Source organism: Ursus maritimus, unplaced genomic scaffold, assembly GCF_017311325.1.
Source record: "Ursus maritimus isolate PB19 unplaced genomic scaffold, ASM1731132v1 scaffold_8, whole genome shotgun sequence".
Classification (NCBI taxonomy): domain Eukaryota; kingdom Metazoa; phylum Chordata; class Mammalia; order Carnivora; family Ursidae; genus Ursus; species Ursus maritimus.
The window spans coordinates 43,012,122-43,030,073 of NW_024426996.1; the positions used below are offsets into that span (position 1 = coordinate 43,012,122).

Consider the following 17,952-nt stretch of genomic DNA (forward strand, 5'->3'; position numbering starts at 1 on the left):
TCTTTGCCAGGCCTCAGGTGGATAGAGCTGAATGAACTTGAGGAAAGAAGGGAGGAATAGGAAGAAGGCAGGAGTGGGTGGTGGAGGGGCCAGCAAGGGGGTGAGCACTGTGGAGGGGCTGAAGCCAGGGGCGTAGAGACCAGTTAGGGTAGTCGGAAATGGTGAGAAATGATGGGGCTCTTCTATTAGATTTACAACCTGTCTTCCAACTCGGCACACTCCCTGAGTCCCAGTGCCCCTATCCCACAGAAGAATCTCAGCTGAGTTTGGGGTAAGCCATACGGATGACCAAGGCACCCAGCAGCTTCCCCTCCTGTGTATGGATGCTGGCAGGGGCAGGAAGCCAGAACACAGAGGCAGAGAACAATAGAAAGAGAAGCCTTGGGAACCAAGGTGACCCAGCTTTCACTCCTAACTCCCAGTGTGGCCTTGCACTTCTCAGTCTATACAATGAGGATAACGGTACTCACTCTAAAGGTTGTAAAGAGGATTGCATGGGGAGGGTGAAATGGGTGAAAGTGGCCAAACAGTACAAATTTCAGTTATAAGATAAATGAATCATGGGCATTTAATGCACAGCATGGTGACGATAGGCAATAATATTGCATTGCATATTTGAAAGTTGCTAAGAGAGGGGGGGCCTCAGAAACATGCAACTCTTGATCTCGGGGTGGTGAGCTCGAGCCCCACCTTGGGTGTAGAGGTTACTTAAACAAATGAAACTTTTAAAAAAAGTTGCTAAGAGAGATTTTAGAAGTCTTCATCCAAAGGGAAAAAAATGGGGGGGGGTGTTTATACTGAGGGATGTTAACTAGACTTATTGGTGCTCATCTCACAATGTATACAAATATCTAATCTTTATGTTATACATCTAAAATTAATACAATGATATATGTCAATTATATCTCCAAAAAAAAAAAAAAAGATTGCCTGTAAGTGAAAGTAAACACTTGACCCAGGAAGGGCGCGTTCAGTAGATGGTTGTTGCCATTATTGTTGGGACGAAAAGATTAATTTGAACCACATCGAAGAGGTAGAATCTACCAGGTGTCCAGATTCCGGAGTGAGGTGGGAGCCTCTAAGCGCCGGATTTCAGCCTGAGCAGTTGCGGGTGGGGGCTGATGTCACCCACAGAGAAAGGAACCGCAGGCGGGGGTGGGGTGCACTTGCTGAGCAAGCCGAGGGGCGGAGCAAGAGGAGAAAGACGCGGCCGGGGCAGCTGCGCCAGAGGCGAGGACCGGGCGGCGGGGAGAGTAGAGTGGGGACCCGGCGGCCGGGGGGCGCGAGGACGGCGCTGGGAGGCGGGGGCAGTCCCGCTGCGGCGGCGGTCGCGGAGGGAGGCTGGCTCCGGATCCCTACCTGCTCAGGTGAGCCGGCCCCGGGTGACAGGGGGAGGCACCTCGAGGAGCTGGCGGCGGGCGGGGGGGTGCTCCTCTGCCGCTTCGCTGCCGGGGTCCTCAGGGGCGGGGGATCCAGAGTCGTCCCTGCCAATTCCTCCGGGCCGGGCTCGGGCTCCGGCCCAGGTCGGGCAAGCGTGGGGGGCTTGGGGTCGCGCAGCGGGCTCAGGCTGGAGATGGGGTGGACTCCTGCGGGTTTCCCTCCCCCGCCCCCAGAAAGTGCGGTGACCCCCCTCCCTCCGCGTCCATCTGAGCACGCGCCGGTCCTCGTCCCGCGGCGAGCCTCGCTTCCGGAGCCTGCGTAGGTGTCGGCGCTCGTGCAGCCCCAACCACTGAGGAAGAGAAGGGACCCCAGCCCAGGCCAGAGCCTGGTGGTGAGAGCTGCACCCGCAAGGCGAGACCCTCCCCGGAGGCTTGCCCAGATGCGGACTGGTGGTTCAGCGGGTGCGAGGGGAACCTGACCACCGAAGCCGAGTCTGGTATCTTTGCTCCCTGATTGGAGGCCGCGGCCTAATTCCTGAGCCAAGAGTATCTAATTTGGCTTTAGGTCAGCGAAGACTTCCTGGAGCTCGTCAGGAAACAGGGTCAGTCTGAGGTCAGAGCTGCCTTTTACTGCTCACAGGCTCACTGCGTGCAGGGTGCTGAGCTGGGGCTTTAGGGACCGCATCCGCTGCCTTCATCCCTCATCCTTGCAACAGCTCCTCGAGGCCCTTGCTGTGTCCACTACCCCCACTTAACAGGTGAGAAAGCTGAGGCCACAGACACATTAAATCAGTGGCCCCAAAGCACAAGGCTAGCAAGGAGTAGAGTCAGGATCTGAATTCAGGTCTCTGATTTCAGGACTTTCCACTGTAGGGCGTGCACCTGCTGCCTTTATAATGGTCCCTTTGGTTCATATGGCTGGCAGTTCAGTAGGAAACAGAACGGAGTATGACAGGGTGTTCGCTTTGCGGGGAAACCAGTGGTAGTAAGTGGCCTGGGCTGTAGGGTGTGGTGGCCATTGGTGGGGTGAGGGGTGGGGTTGGGAGGGTTCATGGTCCACCTGGAAACATGCCTGTCCTTGCCAAATCACCTTTCTGAGCCATGTGGTACTGATAATTCATTCTCTCCTTCAGAAACTCCCACCCCTCTGTTATCAACTATTCCTTCTCAGTCATTTCCTTGGCCTGTTTTGTTTCCTTTTTCTTCTCTTGTCGATATTCCCTTGGCCTCAATGTTCACATTTTTCAATACTCTTTGTAGACAATCTTATTCATGTTTCTTGCTCTACCTTTACCATTTTTATGACAGCAACTCCCAAATTCCTCTTCCCCCCATCCCTAATCTGTAACTCCAGACCCAAATTATCAAATATTCTAATTCCTACTGGTTAACCTAACATACGCCCCCACAGGCACCCAGTTCCCACATTTCCAAACTCAAATTTATCATCTCTATCCTTCCCCAAGGTCTTAGTTCGGGTCCCCTCATTTCCTTGGCTGGACTATGACAGCACCTTCCAAACTGGTCTTCCTGCGTCTGGAGTCCATCCACCCCTTGAAAGCTCAAGAGGCTTAGTCTTTGGTGTCTTCAGAATTGACCAGAGAGAATAGGCCTTTCTTCCGCTCCTTCCTTAGTACCCTGTACATACCTGTAAGGGAGCCCTTTGCATGTTGGGTAACTGCTGACTTGTCTGTCTTGCCCTTTAGACCAGGAGCACCTTCAGCACTTCGTCTTATCCATCTTTGTATTCCCTGGCCGGGCACATAGTAGATGCTCAATAAATATTTGTTCTAGTTCGTGACCTTGTAATGAGTTGAAACTTTTTTTAGGACACGATTATAAGTGGTAAAACCATGCGTAGTGTGTCATTTCACTCGAGTCTGAATCTCATCTGTCCCCGTAGTGAGTTCGTGTGTGTGTGTTGGTGGGGGAGGTGCATTAGAACATGAGTTTGCAGGCGGTCGGAGGTTAAGACTAACGACAAAATGAAAATAAGTTTTCCAAACTGGTGAGTTGAGACTAGGGGTGTTTTTAAAGTTGATATAAAATTCAGCCATAGCAACTGAATAGTGACAGAGTCAGCATAGTGACCCCCTTCTCCTTTCCTTAGACATCGAGTCAACGAGTGAGCTGAGCACACTCAACCAGAAGAGAAGCAAAGTCATCATGGCTTCAGTGTCTACTCACGGAAACCAAGATAAAGGCCACCATTTGCCACCACCAAGCAAGCAGGTATATTTTTAATTCAGAAGTCTGCCAGCTGAAGAGGAACATCATATAGGACTGTCCTTAAACCTCATCCTTGAGCAGTCATCTTACTGTTTTCAGTCTGGCACTTTGTTGGATGGGTGCAGAGACAATGGGAAGGGGAAGGAAAGTATTTTTTTAGCTTCCTTGAAAAGGTGGCTTTTAAAATTTTATTTGTAAAATCCTTTCTTTATTCTTCCCTGTTTAGGACCCAGCCTAACTCTTATGTAGGCTGTCAGTGACTGAAGAAGTTTCCTTTAGCAGAGCAGAATCTTAATTGAATCTAACAGAATGATACGTCATGCTTGTTTTTACATTTTTGTTGCCAAGGCTGATCATACTAAGTATATGTGCTGACAGGTGTTCCTTAACTACTAAATTAGCAGTCGGATTGAGAACCCTAGTGTTAACAGGGCACAGTCTTTCAAAGAGTGAAGAATGAATATCATGTGTTTCGGTGACACATACATGAAGCAAAGAGAAAGTATTGTGATGGGTAAATGGAGTTCAAGTTCTCTAGCGTCAACCTTTCCAGCTAAAAATGGTTTCATGAAGGAGGAGATGTTTAAGGAGCAGAGTTTAGGAGAAGCAAACAGACAAATGGTATCAAGTCACAAGGAAAAGAACATAGACACCTGAGTTGCCTCTGTGAAATAGAGAGCCATGAAACATGTATGGCTATACAGGAAAGGCTCACCAGAGCTCCTCCGGGGAGACTATGCAGAAGCATCAGTCTTGACGGCAGGACTCACAGCAGTTGTAGTGGTCAGGGTCCCTGACCCTGGATGTGTATGTATATATGGGTGTGTTTGGAGCAGAGGAGGGAGGGAGGTGTTCCCTACCTCTGCTGCAGCCACAGGCAGAACCAAGAAGAGATATTTACACGGGGAGAAGCAGTGCTTGCTGAGGAGCTAAGGTAAGTGGAGAGGGAGAACAGTTCCTTCTCTCGCCGTTGTGACTCACCCTGACCACCATCATCCGTGTGCTGTGCCATGGGGAGTTGTAAAGACAGAAGATGGAGGTTTGCCTACTTGGGCTATTTGTAGAACTCTGAAGGCAGAGGTACCACGGGGTCCTTCCATCTTGTCATCGTGCATATAAAGTTCTTGGCACAGTGCCTGACCCATGGGAAAGTGCTCAAGAAATGGCGACCATCGCACTGGAGGAGATAATGCTAAGTGAAATAAGTCAAGCAGAGAAAGACAACTATCATATGATTTCTCTCATCTATGGAACATAAGAACTAGGAAGATCGGTAGGGGAAGAAAGGGATAAAGAAAGGGGGGGTAATCAGAAGGGGGAATGAAACATGAGAGACTATGCACTATGAGAAACAAACTGAGGGCCTCAGAGGGGAGGGGGGTGGGGGAATGGGATAGACCAGTGATGGGTAGTAAGGAGGGCACGTATTGCATGGTGCACTGGGTGTTATACGCAACTAATGAATCATCGAGCTTTACATCGGAAAAAAAAAAAAAAAGAAACTGCTTTAAAAGATAGGGTATTAATAGAAACCCCGCAGCACGGTAAGACGGCCGGATCAGGAGACGGTTGCCATTGCAAAGAGAGCTTGTTACTTGGTTTCCAAGCAGAGGAGGACACACACAGCATGAAGGCCCACTCCGGGAAGCCTCTGTGGGGAGACGGAGGGACTGTGGGGCCAGAGGCTTTGGTGCAGTGCCCATGGGGAGAGACAGGTGAGGCTGGGTGAACAACTGCAGGAGTGGCTAGTCTGAATCATTTCAGCATGTTGAAGGCATATGGGAGCTCTCTCTCCCTCGCTGCCGGTCCCGGGCCCAGGGGTGTACGTAGAGTGCAGTCGGAGTGTCAAGGCCCGATGAAGGAAGTGGTTGGAGCGGTGGGCTCCGAACCGGTTTGTTTGTATTCGAAAAGCACGCTCGCAGGTGAGTTGTTCACCACCTCTAGGAGTTGGCTAAACCTAGGGAGGCTGGCTGTTCAGGGTCAGCAAAGCCCCAGACGTCAAAGCACCAGAATACGGAAACGACCCAAAACTTGGGAAATATTAACCACACAGTTTACCACTAATACGTGTATCAAATACCAAAAGAATGGGAATTTAGAGAGAGAGTTCTCAACCTTGGCAATACATTGGAATCACCTGGAGAATCGTAAAAGTACGAGTCAAATCCCTATCCCAGATTCTGACAATTTGTCTTAGGTGCAGCGGGGCGTCAGGAGTTTTAAGAGCTCTCCAGGTGACTTTAATGCATAATCTAAGTTAAAAACCACTCACTTAGAGCAAGTGTATACAGGACAGGTGGAGACAAGTGTATTTGGACCTTTAACACCCTAAAGCTGGCCAGTTGATGCCTTCTCTTTTGCAGTAGACAGGAGAGAAAAGGGAGAAGGAAAATAATAGAGAATAATGGATTTAACATGTATTGAGTAACTGTTACGTGGCAGGTCCACTCTAGGTACTTCAAATACATCATCTATCTCCTTAAAAGGGTAGAAGAAAAATAAAAATTCTTCCATTTTACTGAAAGGAAACTGAAACTCAGAAAGGGTATAGGATTTACCTATCATCCACAGCTAATATGTTGCTAAGTACATATTTCTTCTCTTCAAATTTGAAGAGTCTAGTTATTTTTTTTATTTTTTTATTTTTTATTTTATTTTATTTTTTAAGATTTTATTTATTTATTTGACAGAGACAGCCAGCGAGAGAGGGAACACAAGCAGGGGGAGTGGGAGAGGAAGAAGCAGGCTCCTAGCGGAGGAGCCTGATGTGGGGCTCGATCCCAGAACGCTGGGATCACACCCTGAGCCAAAGGCAGACGTTTAAGGACTGAGCCACCCAGGCGCCCCCTAGTTATTTTTTTTAAAGAGGAAACACTGTTTTCTCCCCAGGTAACCAATATTTTTCCTAGCTGATAAGCCAAGAATAATGTTTTCCTTTGTATCCAATTTTAAATACTTCTTGCCTTGACCAAATACCAATTCATCATTATCTCGGAGAAATCTGTGAACCTTGACACAGTCAATATTTATGATCTTTTTTCTGTTTAGCATCTCCATTTCTGGTGGGCTTTACCCCACCATTATCCCGTCTGGGCTTTACCCCACCCTTATCCCCCACTCCCCTGGAAGTGACAGTAACGGGCATAGGGCTGGGGTTTACCTAACCATGGGACTCCGATATTTTATCGGTAAGGATTGGGCTAAGGGATGGTCTTGTGACATAAGCTGAGCCGATCAGAGTGCTTCCACAGAGACTCCAAGTGTAGACGCTGGACAGTGTGTTTATTCTTAAGGACTGTAGGCTGAAAGCCCAGGGACCAGACCTTCCTTGATATCCTGTCTCAGGCATGAGAGAATGAGGCCAACAGGAAGAGAGACGAAAAAACAAATAGATGTTTGGATAGATCCAAGAGATGGATAAGCTGCTATTATTGTTTGAGCTTCTGGATTTAATCAAGCTTAAATGCAAACATCTCCACCCATGGACTTAACAATTGTATGAGCCAATAAATTTCCCTTTTACTTAAAAAAAAAAAAAAAAGAAAGAAATGGCGACCATCATCCACATTGACATCTACCACAGAGTTCAAAAAGGAACATTGACAAAATCAGCAAGGCAAAACTCAAAAGCCAAAGAGCTGCTCCTCAAGAAAAACACTAAAAATCCAAGAGGTAAGTGGCAGACATCCTACATAAATAATTCACAAACAAGGAAATACAAGTGTGAGTTGTATAGCAAAGAACAAATTAAATAAAATTTGTTTTTTAAAAAATAAATGAACCACCCAGAGATGGAAAAAATTATTTTCAAATCACATATCTGATAAGGGTGTAGTATCCACAATATACAAAGAGCTTTGACAGCTCAACAACAACATGACAGCCCAACTTAAAAAAATGTGCGAAGGACTTAAATAGGTATTTCTCCAAGAAAAATATATGAATGGCCAGCAAGCAAATGAATAGATGATCGGTGTCCTTGGTCGTTAGGGAAATGCAAATCAAAACCACAGTGTGATACCATTTCACAATCATTAGCATGACCATAATTCAAAACAGAAACAATGTAATTTATTTAGCTTAAATAAACTAAATAATTTATATTAAAAAATTTAATGTGCTAATTTGAAAAGAACAGAAACAAAAGAGAAAACAAGAAGTGTTGACAAGAATATGGAAAGTTTGGAACCCTCATCCTCTGTTGATGGGATCGTACAATGTGCAACTGCTGGGGAGAACAGTTTGGCAGTTTCTCGACAAGTTAAGCATAGAATTACCATGTGGCCCAACAGAATTGAGGACGGGTGTTCAAACAAAAGTTGCACATTCATGTTCAGAGCAGCTGTATTCACAATAGCCAACAGGTGGAAATGACCCAAATATCCATCAGTAGATGACTGGATAAACAAAACGTGGTATATCCATACAATGGAATATTCTTGAGCCACGAAGAGGAATGAATTACTGATACATGGTACAACATGGATGAAGCATGAAAACATTATGCAAAGGGAGAGAAGACAGCCACAAAAGGAAACTTAATGTGTGATGCCACTTACATATCCATACATATCCATGAAAGCAGATTCATGATGGTCAGGGAGCTAAGGGTTGGGGGGAAGCAGGGAATGAGGAGAGACTCCTTAATGAGTATGGAATTTCCTTTTGGGGTGATGAAAACGTTCTGGAACTAGACGGAGGTTGTGGCTATACCACATTGTGGATGTACTTAATGCCATGGACTGTGTACTTTAAAATGGCTAAAATGATAAGTATGATATTTTGTGTATTTTACCACAATGAAAAAGCATTGAGCCACTGTATAACACAAGATGACAACCCAGGTTACTTGAGGGATTGCCTCAACATTCGAGGAGAAAAGGCATTCTGGCTGAAAATATGTAGACTCTCAAACACATTAGTTATCAGAGAAATGCAGATAAGAGTAAAATATTACATTGTATCTATTAGACTGTCAGCATTTAGAACACTGGATAATGCCAAATGTTACAAAATCTGTTCCTTACTCTAACCTGCTTTGAATCCAGCTTAACTAGCTCTTGGGCTCTGTGGGCTTAGAGGAGCGTTCAGGCACTGCTGGTGTGAGTGGATACCGATGCAGCCACTGGGGATAGAGCTCCAGCAAGACTTTGTCAAATCAGGAACACACGTGTCCTCTATTTTACTTCTAGGTATCTATCTGCAAATGTCCTCACCGGGGACAAGTGGTGGTGGGGACTTGGAGGCATGCTGGAGAATTAGTCAGCAGTTAAAAGAGTGACCTAGATCTATAAGCCACATGGATAGATCTTAAGAGCATAGAGCTGAGTTGAGAACATTTTTTAAGTAAAATTAAGTATATAAAGCAATGCCATTGGCATAAAAAAGGTGCACATACCCGCAACAATGAACATTTGGTGACAATGCATACCACCAAATGAGCCACATTCAACCCCCAGAATGGCAGTGATGGGCAGAGGAGAACGAGAACAGAGAGTGTAGGGAAGCATGAGTGAATAATATATGCCCACAAAAGGGGAAAGGTCATAAATAATGGAGTTAGTCCAGATTATAGCGTATCGATACGATAAAGAGAATACTATAGATTTAGGAAAAATGATCATGTCAGCCAGGTCAGGAGGTCCACCGGAAATTATGTGCAGAGCACTTATAAACGTGTAAAAAGAACCTGTTAAGACAGAAAGTAGAGTATGTAGACAAATAAAAAGCAGTCTGTTGATGAGTTCCTAGCCTTAAAATGCTTACAACAGTATAAATAGGGGAGTTGGAACACCAGGTCTGAAAATAGCCAACTTGCCCTACCCTGCTCTGAATGCGATCCCAGATACATAAACATTGTGCTTTAGGGGAAATCTCTTCTTCACCCAGGGGGCAACACTGAATTGGGTTTTAAGGACACCAGGCAGGCGAAGGGAGTGAGTAGCCTTGCAGGGAGAGCGGGCCACGTGGACGGAGGCTGGAGGTAAGCTAGAAATTAGGGCCTCAGCGGTAATTCATTCTGACCAGGTATCTGTTCCATGCTTGCGGGCAGTCAATCAGTCTGCTTCTCCAACAGCCATTCTTTCCCTCCTAAATCCACCCAGCGCTCCGAGCTGGAAGGCAGTGGCTGAGACTGGTCATCACTCGGCAGCAGCCACACAGGATACACGCTGTGTGACCAGAGTCCAGAGTCCTCCCCGCACTCCTCTAGGGAAAACAGACCAGATGCTTTGCTAATGGTTCCGGTCAACTCACCATATAACTTTCCTTACAGAGTCTATTATTTTGTCCAAAATCAAAACTGCACATCCACAGAGGAGAGATTTCAAAGATTATCCGAGAATGTCAAGAAGAAAGTTTCTGGAAGAGAGGTAATTGCACCCCTCTTAATCTTTGTTAACGCGATATTTGCTGCAGTAAACTGCCCAAGTGTTACCTTAGAATGATGGTTACGATTCACTTCTGAGCAGGGACTTTGCACTTCTCTTGCCAGGCCTGCCTTATATAAGACGAGGGTGTGAATTCACGCTGTGCCTTTAAGTCCCTTCCAATTTAAAAAATTCATGATCTGCCATTTGAAAATGTCATGATAGAGCCTGTAGATATAGTCCCAATGTTTTGCAGCATTGGGATAGTTTATACTTTGACATATGCATTTTGATTTCTCAGATCAGTCAAGTTCAGTGTCAATTGTTTGGGAAGTAACATTTTAGAACTTGATATTCATTATACGTGATTATTGATTGTGCTCCTAGAAATTCATGATTTTTTTTTTTTTTTACAACCCATATCAGTAACTTAAGTAAGTACTAGTAGATCAGCATTCAGTATGACCCATTTGTCTACCAGGAGGTAGATAGGAGCGGAGACACCGGTTGCTGTTCGATTTTTCTCGGTTGCTAGGAAGAGCTAGATGTTTATCAGTGCTCTCTGCTCTTGGAAGAAGTGTTGCATTTTGATAGAACTAGAAACCGCCTTTGCCAGACTAACTTGCCTGTTTTAAAAATCGTAGCTCAACATCACCCATGTTTAACATGAGTATGATAATCTTGTAATCTTCAGAAAATCGACATATCCAAATTGTGCTGCAAAGTAGCACTCAAGATGAAAGCTAGGAATGGTCCTAGATGGGGTGTGAAGGCGTTTATTGTGTTGTTTTTTTAACTTCTACGTAGGATTGAAAATTTCAAAAGACACAGCTAAAGGCAGCTCCCAAGTTCAATGGCTAAGTGCGCACACACCAAGATGTCTTCGTCGTATGTCGTGCTCCGAATCTGGGGCGCGGTGGGCATTCAGTAAAGGTGGATGGCGGAGAGGGAGTAGCACGGGGGTAGGTTTTGTCCCCTTAATGCTGGGCTTCAGGTTGAGTGACTGGGGAAGATCTCAAGAAAATTCTGCACGCGGTGTTTAATAAATATTTGTTGAATAAGTAAAATAACGAAGGACTGAAAACTCCTTGCCAAGGTAGGTAAGAGAAAAAAAAAAACCCTAATTTCCCCTGACTTCTGGATGAGGTGCCAAGCTTTAAAATAGCAATATTGAGGGGCATTTTTCTTTTACAGCTCTGCCTTTTTCTCTTGTGAGCATGCTTGCCACCCAAGGACTAGTCCACCAAGGTAAGATTCTAGATCTATTAATTAAACTTAAGAAAGCCCAGTTTTCACCGAGCCTCTGGACAGCTTATTGGCGGTTGGCATTTGTTTTTTGGAGAAAGATTTATTTGTGCAGGGTTTTGCTAATTTTCAGCCAAGTCCACCCTTCCCGAAGATGTCCTAACCTCCAGAACGAGTGGCTGTATGAGGTTACGTGGCAAAGGGAGATTAAAGTGGCAGGTGGAATTAAGGGCGTTCAGCAGCTGACCTTAAAAGAGATTATTCTGGATTCTCTGGATGGGCCCAGTGTAATCAAGTGTCATTAGAAATACAAGAGTGAATCAGAAGATGGAACCAGAGGGGTAGCAGCACAAGAAGGGCTCAGTTCGACATTGCTGGCTGTGAAGATGGAGGAAGGGCCCATGAGTCCACGGATGTGACTGGCCTCTAGAAGCTGGAAAGGCAAGAAACCCTAGAGCCTCCAGAAAGAATGAGGCTCTGCCAATACCTTGATGTGAGCCCAGTACCATGGTCTGAATTCACATGTTGAACTCTTAACACCCCATGCAAGGGTATTAGGAGATGGGGTCTTTGGCAGGGAGGTGGAGCCCTCATGAAGGGGATTAGTGCCCTTGGAAAAGAGGTCCAGTGAGCTCCCTAGCCCCTGCCAGCCCATGATGATAACAGGAAGTCTGCGACCCCAAAGTGGGCCCTCACCCAACCATGCTGACGCCTGATCTTGGACTTCGGCCTCCGGAACTGAGAATTAATTTTGGTTGTTGATAAGCCCCCCAGACTGCCATATTTTGGGGTAGCCACCCAAATGGATCGAGTCACCCAGTGAGACCCATTTTGAGCCTCTACCTCCAGCACTGTAAAGTCACAGATTTGTGTTGCTTTAAACCACTAAGTTGTTGATAAGTTGTTAGAGCCCAGGAAACCAGTGCAGTGCCTTTCTCTGTGCCAGAGTCCCTGTGTCTCCCTGGGGCTCCACAGACGCTTAGACAGATTGTCTTCCACAGAAGCGTGTTCCAAAGAGGAGACAAGGGGTGTGGAAATCCACCACACTCTGCCCATCATGCCCTTCGTCCTGGCAAGAGGCTGCATCTGCCTGAGGAAGGACACCTGTCTAATTTGAACACAGATCCAGAGAACTAGCAGCCGTCCAGCATTTCCCCACATGGCTTCTCCCTGCCTCTTAGAGTTTTCCACTTTTCCTGTCTGACTCTCTTCTTTCTTCTTATCTCCATCTCTCAGAGCCCCTTTAGGCCTTGCTTGGGCCCCAGATAACAAGAAGGCCCCTGACTTTGTTGAAGCCCAGTATACTGAAGACTGCTCATTACCAGGACTTTCAAAAGAGTATTATACCCAGCAAACATGAGGGAAAATGTTCTCATTCTTTTTGGGGTCTCAAAGACCATCTATGTCATATATCTAGGAGAATCCCATTTCACTCAATATTACTCTTTAAAGGTGATTTATTAAATATTTCACTTTTTTAAGATTTATTATTTACTTTAGAGAGAGAGATCACGAGTGGGGAGATGGGCAGAGAGAGAGGGAGACAAATCCTCAAGCAGACGCCCCACTGAGCATGGAGCCCGATATGGGGCTCGATCCCAGGACCCTGAGATCATGATTTGAGCCAAAATCGAGTTGTCTGTTCAACCAGCTAAGTCACCCAGGCGCCCCGATTTCATTTTTATAGCTCAAAGATAGGCTTTTTATAGAAATGTATTCATCAATCAGTAGCAATCAGACCATTTCTGACAACAAAAAAATATGGCCACAACATCTGTAGGGATTATGTTTTATAGATATTAAACGGCTTAAAATCTACAGTGTCCTGCAAGTGTGCAAATACACTTTCCCAGGTTTGTGTGCTAGTTTTCTGTGGCTCTCTGATGAATAACCACCAGCATAGTGGCTTAAAACAATACAAATTTGTTATCTCACAGTTTTGGAGGTCAGAAGTCCAAAACAGGTCTCAGTGGGCAGAAGTCAAAGTGCTGGCAATGCTACCTTCCTTGGGAGGCGGGGAAGGTTGGTCTGGGCTTCCTTTCCCTTTCCACTTCTAGAGACCACCCACATTCCCTGGCGCATGGCCCCTTCCTCTGTCTGCAAAGCCAGCAACACTGAGGCAAGTTCTTCTCATCCTGCCATCTGTCTGGTTCTTTCTCCGAATCCCTCTTCTACAATCCAAGATGATTACATCTTGATTACATTGAGTCCAACGCAATAATCCAGGATAGTCTTCCTATTTTAAAGTTATCTGGGGACGCCTGGGTGGCTCAGTCGGTTGGGCATCTGCCTTTGGCTCAGGTCATGGTCCCAGGGTCCTGGGATCGAGTCCTGCGTCAGGCTCCCTGCTCAGTAGGGAATCTGCTTCTCCCTCTGCCTGCTGCTCCCCCTGCTTGTGCTCTGTCTCTCTGACAAATAAATAAAATCTTAAAAAAAAAAAAGTTATCTGATTAGCAACTTTAATTCCATTTTCTTCATAGTTTTCAGGGATTGGGGTGTGGTCATATATCTTTGGGAGACCATAACTCTGCCTACCACAGATTTTAATGTTTTCATTTAAAAATTATGATATATATAATAAATCTCTAAACTGAGACTCTGTGTTGAGTTACTTAAAAAGAGGAGGAGGCAATGCCTAATTGCTTGGAACTAAGTTGTTAGCTCCACCTTTGCCTTGATAGCTTTTTTATTTTTTAAAGATTTTATTTTTAAAGTAATCTCCACACCCAACATGGGGCTCGAACTTACAACCCCGAGATCAGGAGTCACATGCTGCAGGGATTGTGCAGCCAGGAGCCCCACCTTGATATCTTTATTTGTTTATTAAGATTTTACTTATTTAGAGAGAGAGAGAGCACGGAAATGTGAGACAGCATGAGCTGGGGGAGGGGCAGAGGGAAACGGAGAGAATCCCGAGTGGACTCTGTGCTGAGCCCAGAGCCTGACATGGGGCTTGATCTCAGGACCCTGAGATCATGACCTGAATGGAAACCAAGAGGCAGCATTCAACCAGCTGAGCCATCCAGGTGCCCTTCCCCCACCCCCGCCCTGCCTTGACATCTTTAAATCCGTCTTGAATTTTCTGTTTCATATTCTTTTCCTATACATTTTGGCAAACTAATACTTGCTGCTTGCCAAGAAAGGTTATTCGAGAGTTAAGGTCAATCAAGAATTGACTTAGAACTCTTTAAAAATCATCTCTTTAGATTGAGAATCTGTGTGTATCTTAAACTTTGAAGGTTTCTTTATAAATTAGGTTAAGTTATAAAATGAAATAATATCGTATTTCTATATTACTCCTTAGGTTATTTAGCATCTAACCCAAGATTTGGATCGTTGCCCAAAGTTGCACGTAAGTTATAGAAGTAAAAAAAAAAAAAAAGAAAGAAAGAAAGATTCATTTTACAGATGTTTATAGCAACCGGAGATATGGATGTCAGGCTGACCAAACTGCCTGTATCGACTCTCTGAAAAATCAGTCTCCATTTTTTGTCTCTGCAATTCCTAGTTCATGCAACACTTTCTGATAGAAGGCTGAGCAGTAGGGACCCCACCTTCAACAAGCCTCTATAAAGCCTGGACTAGGGCAGGATATACAAGAGAGACCAACAACAGAGCCTCTGAATGATAGAGCCATGAGGGGTTTTAATTTTTTTGTCTTTTGGCTAGTTTTTTCAAAATATTGTCTATAGTGGACCTAGCAAATGAAAAATTTTTTTAAATCGGGGACTTTCTAATAATACATTTACCGTGAACTTGGGGGTTCATCTTATTCCACTCATTATACATAGACCTGTTACGTACAAGGAAGACGCAGTCCAGTGTACAGCCTGAAACCTCATTCCCAGCAAGAAGAGCAGGTGGGATATTTCTCCCCTAGGAGGTTCCCTCTGCCTCGTGACCTCTCCCTGCAGGCAGGATGGATTACAGCTCCCCCTACTCTAACCCATCAAGAGAGTTAAGGGGAATTCCTGCCAAGGAATTTGGAAGCTACCTATAGTCACAACCCAAACCCCATCCCTTCCTTCCCTGGTGGCCTCAGACATTTATTTGCCAGCTGGGCCTCCCTCTGGCTGCCGGTCTCTGAGATAGCACCTTCGCTTCCTCTATCCTGGCCCTTCTACCACCAGCTCCAAACTGAGGAGATCAGAAAGTCTCCATTTCCCAATCCTGCTCTTTAATAGGGAGATTCATTCGCAGAGATTTTGTTCATTGATTTATCATGGTACTTTTCAGGTAAAAATTACTACGGTTCATGTAGAAAGTTCTAGAAGATAATTAATGGAGGAGATTCTGAACTTTTAAATGATCTTTCCTAACCTGCTTTTACAGTTGCGGGTCTCTTGGGATTTGCCCTTGGAAAGGCATCATACATACGAGTGTGCCAGAGTAAATTCCATTCTGTTGAAGATCAGCTGCGTGGGGCTGGTTTTGGTCCAGGTCATAACAGGTTTGTAACTTTCTAAGAAAATGTTATTAAGTTTTTTACTTTAATTCCAGTACAGTTAACATACAGTGTTCTATTAGTTTCAGGTGTACAATATAGGGATTCAGCACTTCTGTACATTACTCAGTGCTCATGATGATAAGTGTCCTCTAATCCCCTCTTTCACCCACCTTCCCTCTGGTAACCATCTATTTGTTCTCTATAGTTGAGAGTCTGTTTCTTGATTTATCTCTCTTTTTTTTTTCCTTTGTTCATTTGTTTTGTTTCTTAAATTCCACATATGAATGAAATCCTATGATATTTGTCTTTCTCTGACAGACTTATTTTGCTTAGCACACTACTCTTGCTCCATCCATACTGTTGCAACACGTTTGTAATCTTTTTGATTGAGGGATTGTAAAGAAGATACTTATAAAAAGTTCAACGAAGGCCCTTTCCCCACTTATAATATTAAACAATTTTCTAACTATATATATAACAAGGCATTGTTCAGGTCTCTAAAGAATACCTTCGTCAGCGGACATGGCTTCTGCCATCACGGGGCCACACAGAAGGGGAACAAGTTTCTGTGCTGCAGGACTTCTCAGAGCCCTTCTAGGTTAATGTGTATCATGACTGTCATTCAGAGGTGTGAGCCGCAGGACTGTGGACTTAAGGGCATTCCCTCTGCGGTTGGAGTACCTAGGTGGGAACCAGTTCTACCACTTACAAAGCTGGGTAACCTTGGACAAGATTCTTATACTCTCTGATCTTCAGTGTTCTCCTCTGTAGAAAGTGGTGATCAGAACTATTTTCATGGCATGTTAAAAGGAATAGAAATGATTATTTATGACAGTAAGTGCTCAGTGAATAATAGCTATTTCTACGAGAGTATTTATAGGATTAGTGGTGGGGACACATTTCTCTAAAGACCCTGACTTGTCACAGTGGATTCTATTCAAGAGGCAGCAAGAAAACTGTGAAAACATTGGACATGAAGATCATTATTGGCCCTTTTTTGGGGGATGAAATTCTGGAGGTCTCAAACCAAGAAATGGCTCCTATTTTTACTTTAAAAAATTAGGCTTGTGAACTTTAACATAGAAAATGTCTCTCAGGGAGTGCCTGGGTGGCTCACTTGGTTAAGCATCTGACTCTTGATTTAGGCTCAGGTCATGATCTCAAGGTCGTAGGATCAAGCCCTGTGCTGGGCTCACGTGTTGCAGGGAGTCTGCTTGAGATTCTCTCTCTCCCTCTGCCTCTCCCCCCACCACCCTCTCCGCTTGAGCTCTCTCTCAGGAAGGAAGGAAGGAAGAAAGGAAGGAAGGAAGGAAGGAAGGAAGAAAGAGAGAGAGAAAGAAAGAAAGAAAGAAAAAAAGAAAAAAAAAAAAGGAAATGTCTGCCAGTAATGTTGTGTTAAGACTAGACCTTCCAGTGTCAAAACACAAACTTCTGTTTTTGCCTCCATTCTAGGCACTGCCTGCTCACCTGTGAGGAATGCAAAATTAAGCATGGATTACATGAGAAGGGAAGTTCACAGCCTTCAGCTTCCTAAACTTGTATCTATGGCTTTTGGTGTTTCTTAAACCTCTGAATTTGGACACATTTAAAATTTCAAGTGTACTTTAATATACCTATAGTGGAATAGAAACATTGTGATTCTCTCACTCTTTTGAAGTGCTTTCTGTGGAAGATTCTCAGTTGAATTGAGCAGTGTATGTTTGTCTGCTATCTGAGAACATGTCAGGCGCATTCACACACCAAAAAAGAAACTATGTGGCATTGCTTACAGCTGAGTTAAAAGATCTTGGAGTCTTCTCTGATCTATTCTTTCACTCTGCCTTTGTTCAGGGTTTTAAGATCTCTGATAGAGGATAGGAATGAATGTTGGGGAACTGGGGAAGTCATGCCCCACAGAAAGCCAGTGTGTATAGAGGCAGAAACAAAGGGCAAGAAAGATTGTGTCTTACAGGCTTGAGTAGTGCTTTCTAAGATGTAGGGACGAAGATTTTTAATTTAATAAAAAAATGTTTCCCTTGAAAGAGTTGGAATCTGAATCCACTGTCCTTTATGCGTCATTGGTGTGGTAAAGTTTTGGCAAAGCCCGTCATCTTTAGGTTACTTGTTTAGCTAATGGCTGCGTGCTCATTGTCAGTACTAAAGAACGGGGCTCTTTTGTATACCGCTAGGGGCCTGTATATAAGTATATATGACTTTCCAAATTGCCTCTCCTCTCCCAAGGAACAGTTTGTTTATGGCAACAATCACCGGAAGAATTAATTCATGGAACGATAAATTTTTAGGG

At 44.6% G+C, this 17,952-nt stretch overlaps 1 protein-coding gene across 4 annotated transcripts; it reads left to right on the forward strand.

Moving 5' to 3' along the window:
• Positions 1–1,044: 1,044 nt before the first annotated feature.
• OCIAD2 (OCIA domain containing 2) lies at positions 1,045–17,684 on the forward strand. 4 transcript variants are annotated; one of them, XM_040625380.1, is made up of 8 exons: positions 1,217–1,367; positions 2,020–2,137; positions 3,490–3,611; positions 9,883–9,979; positions 11,171–11,224; positions 14,526–14,573; positions 15,554–15,671; positions 17,121–17,684. In XM_040625380.1, exons 3-8 carry the CDS (start codon positions 3,546–3,548, stop codon positions 17,200–17,202), a joined length of 465 nt encoding a protein of 154 aa, XP_040481314.1. In that variant the 5' UTR covers positions 1,217–1,367; positions 2,020–2,137; positions 3,490–3,545; the 3' UTR covers positions 17,203–17,684. The 4 variants fall into 4 exon arrangements, with proteins under 4 accessions (XP_040481315.1, XP_040481312.1, XP_040481314.1 ...); XM_040625379.1 differs by having other exon boundaries at positions 1,226–1,367; positions 1,945–2,137; XM_040625381.1 differs by lacking the exons at positions 1,217–1,367; positions 2,020–2,137 and adding an exon at positions 1,045–1,068.
• Positions 17,685–17,952: the final 268 nt, after the last annotated feature.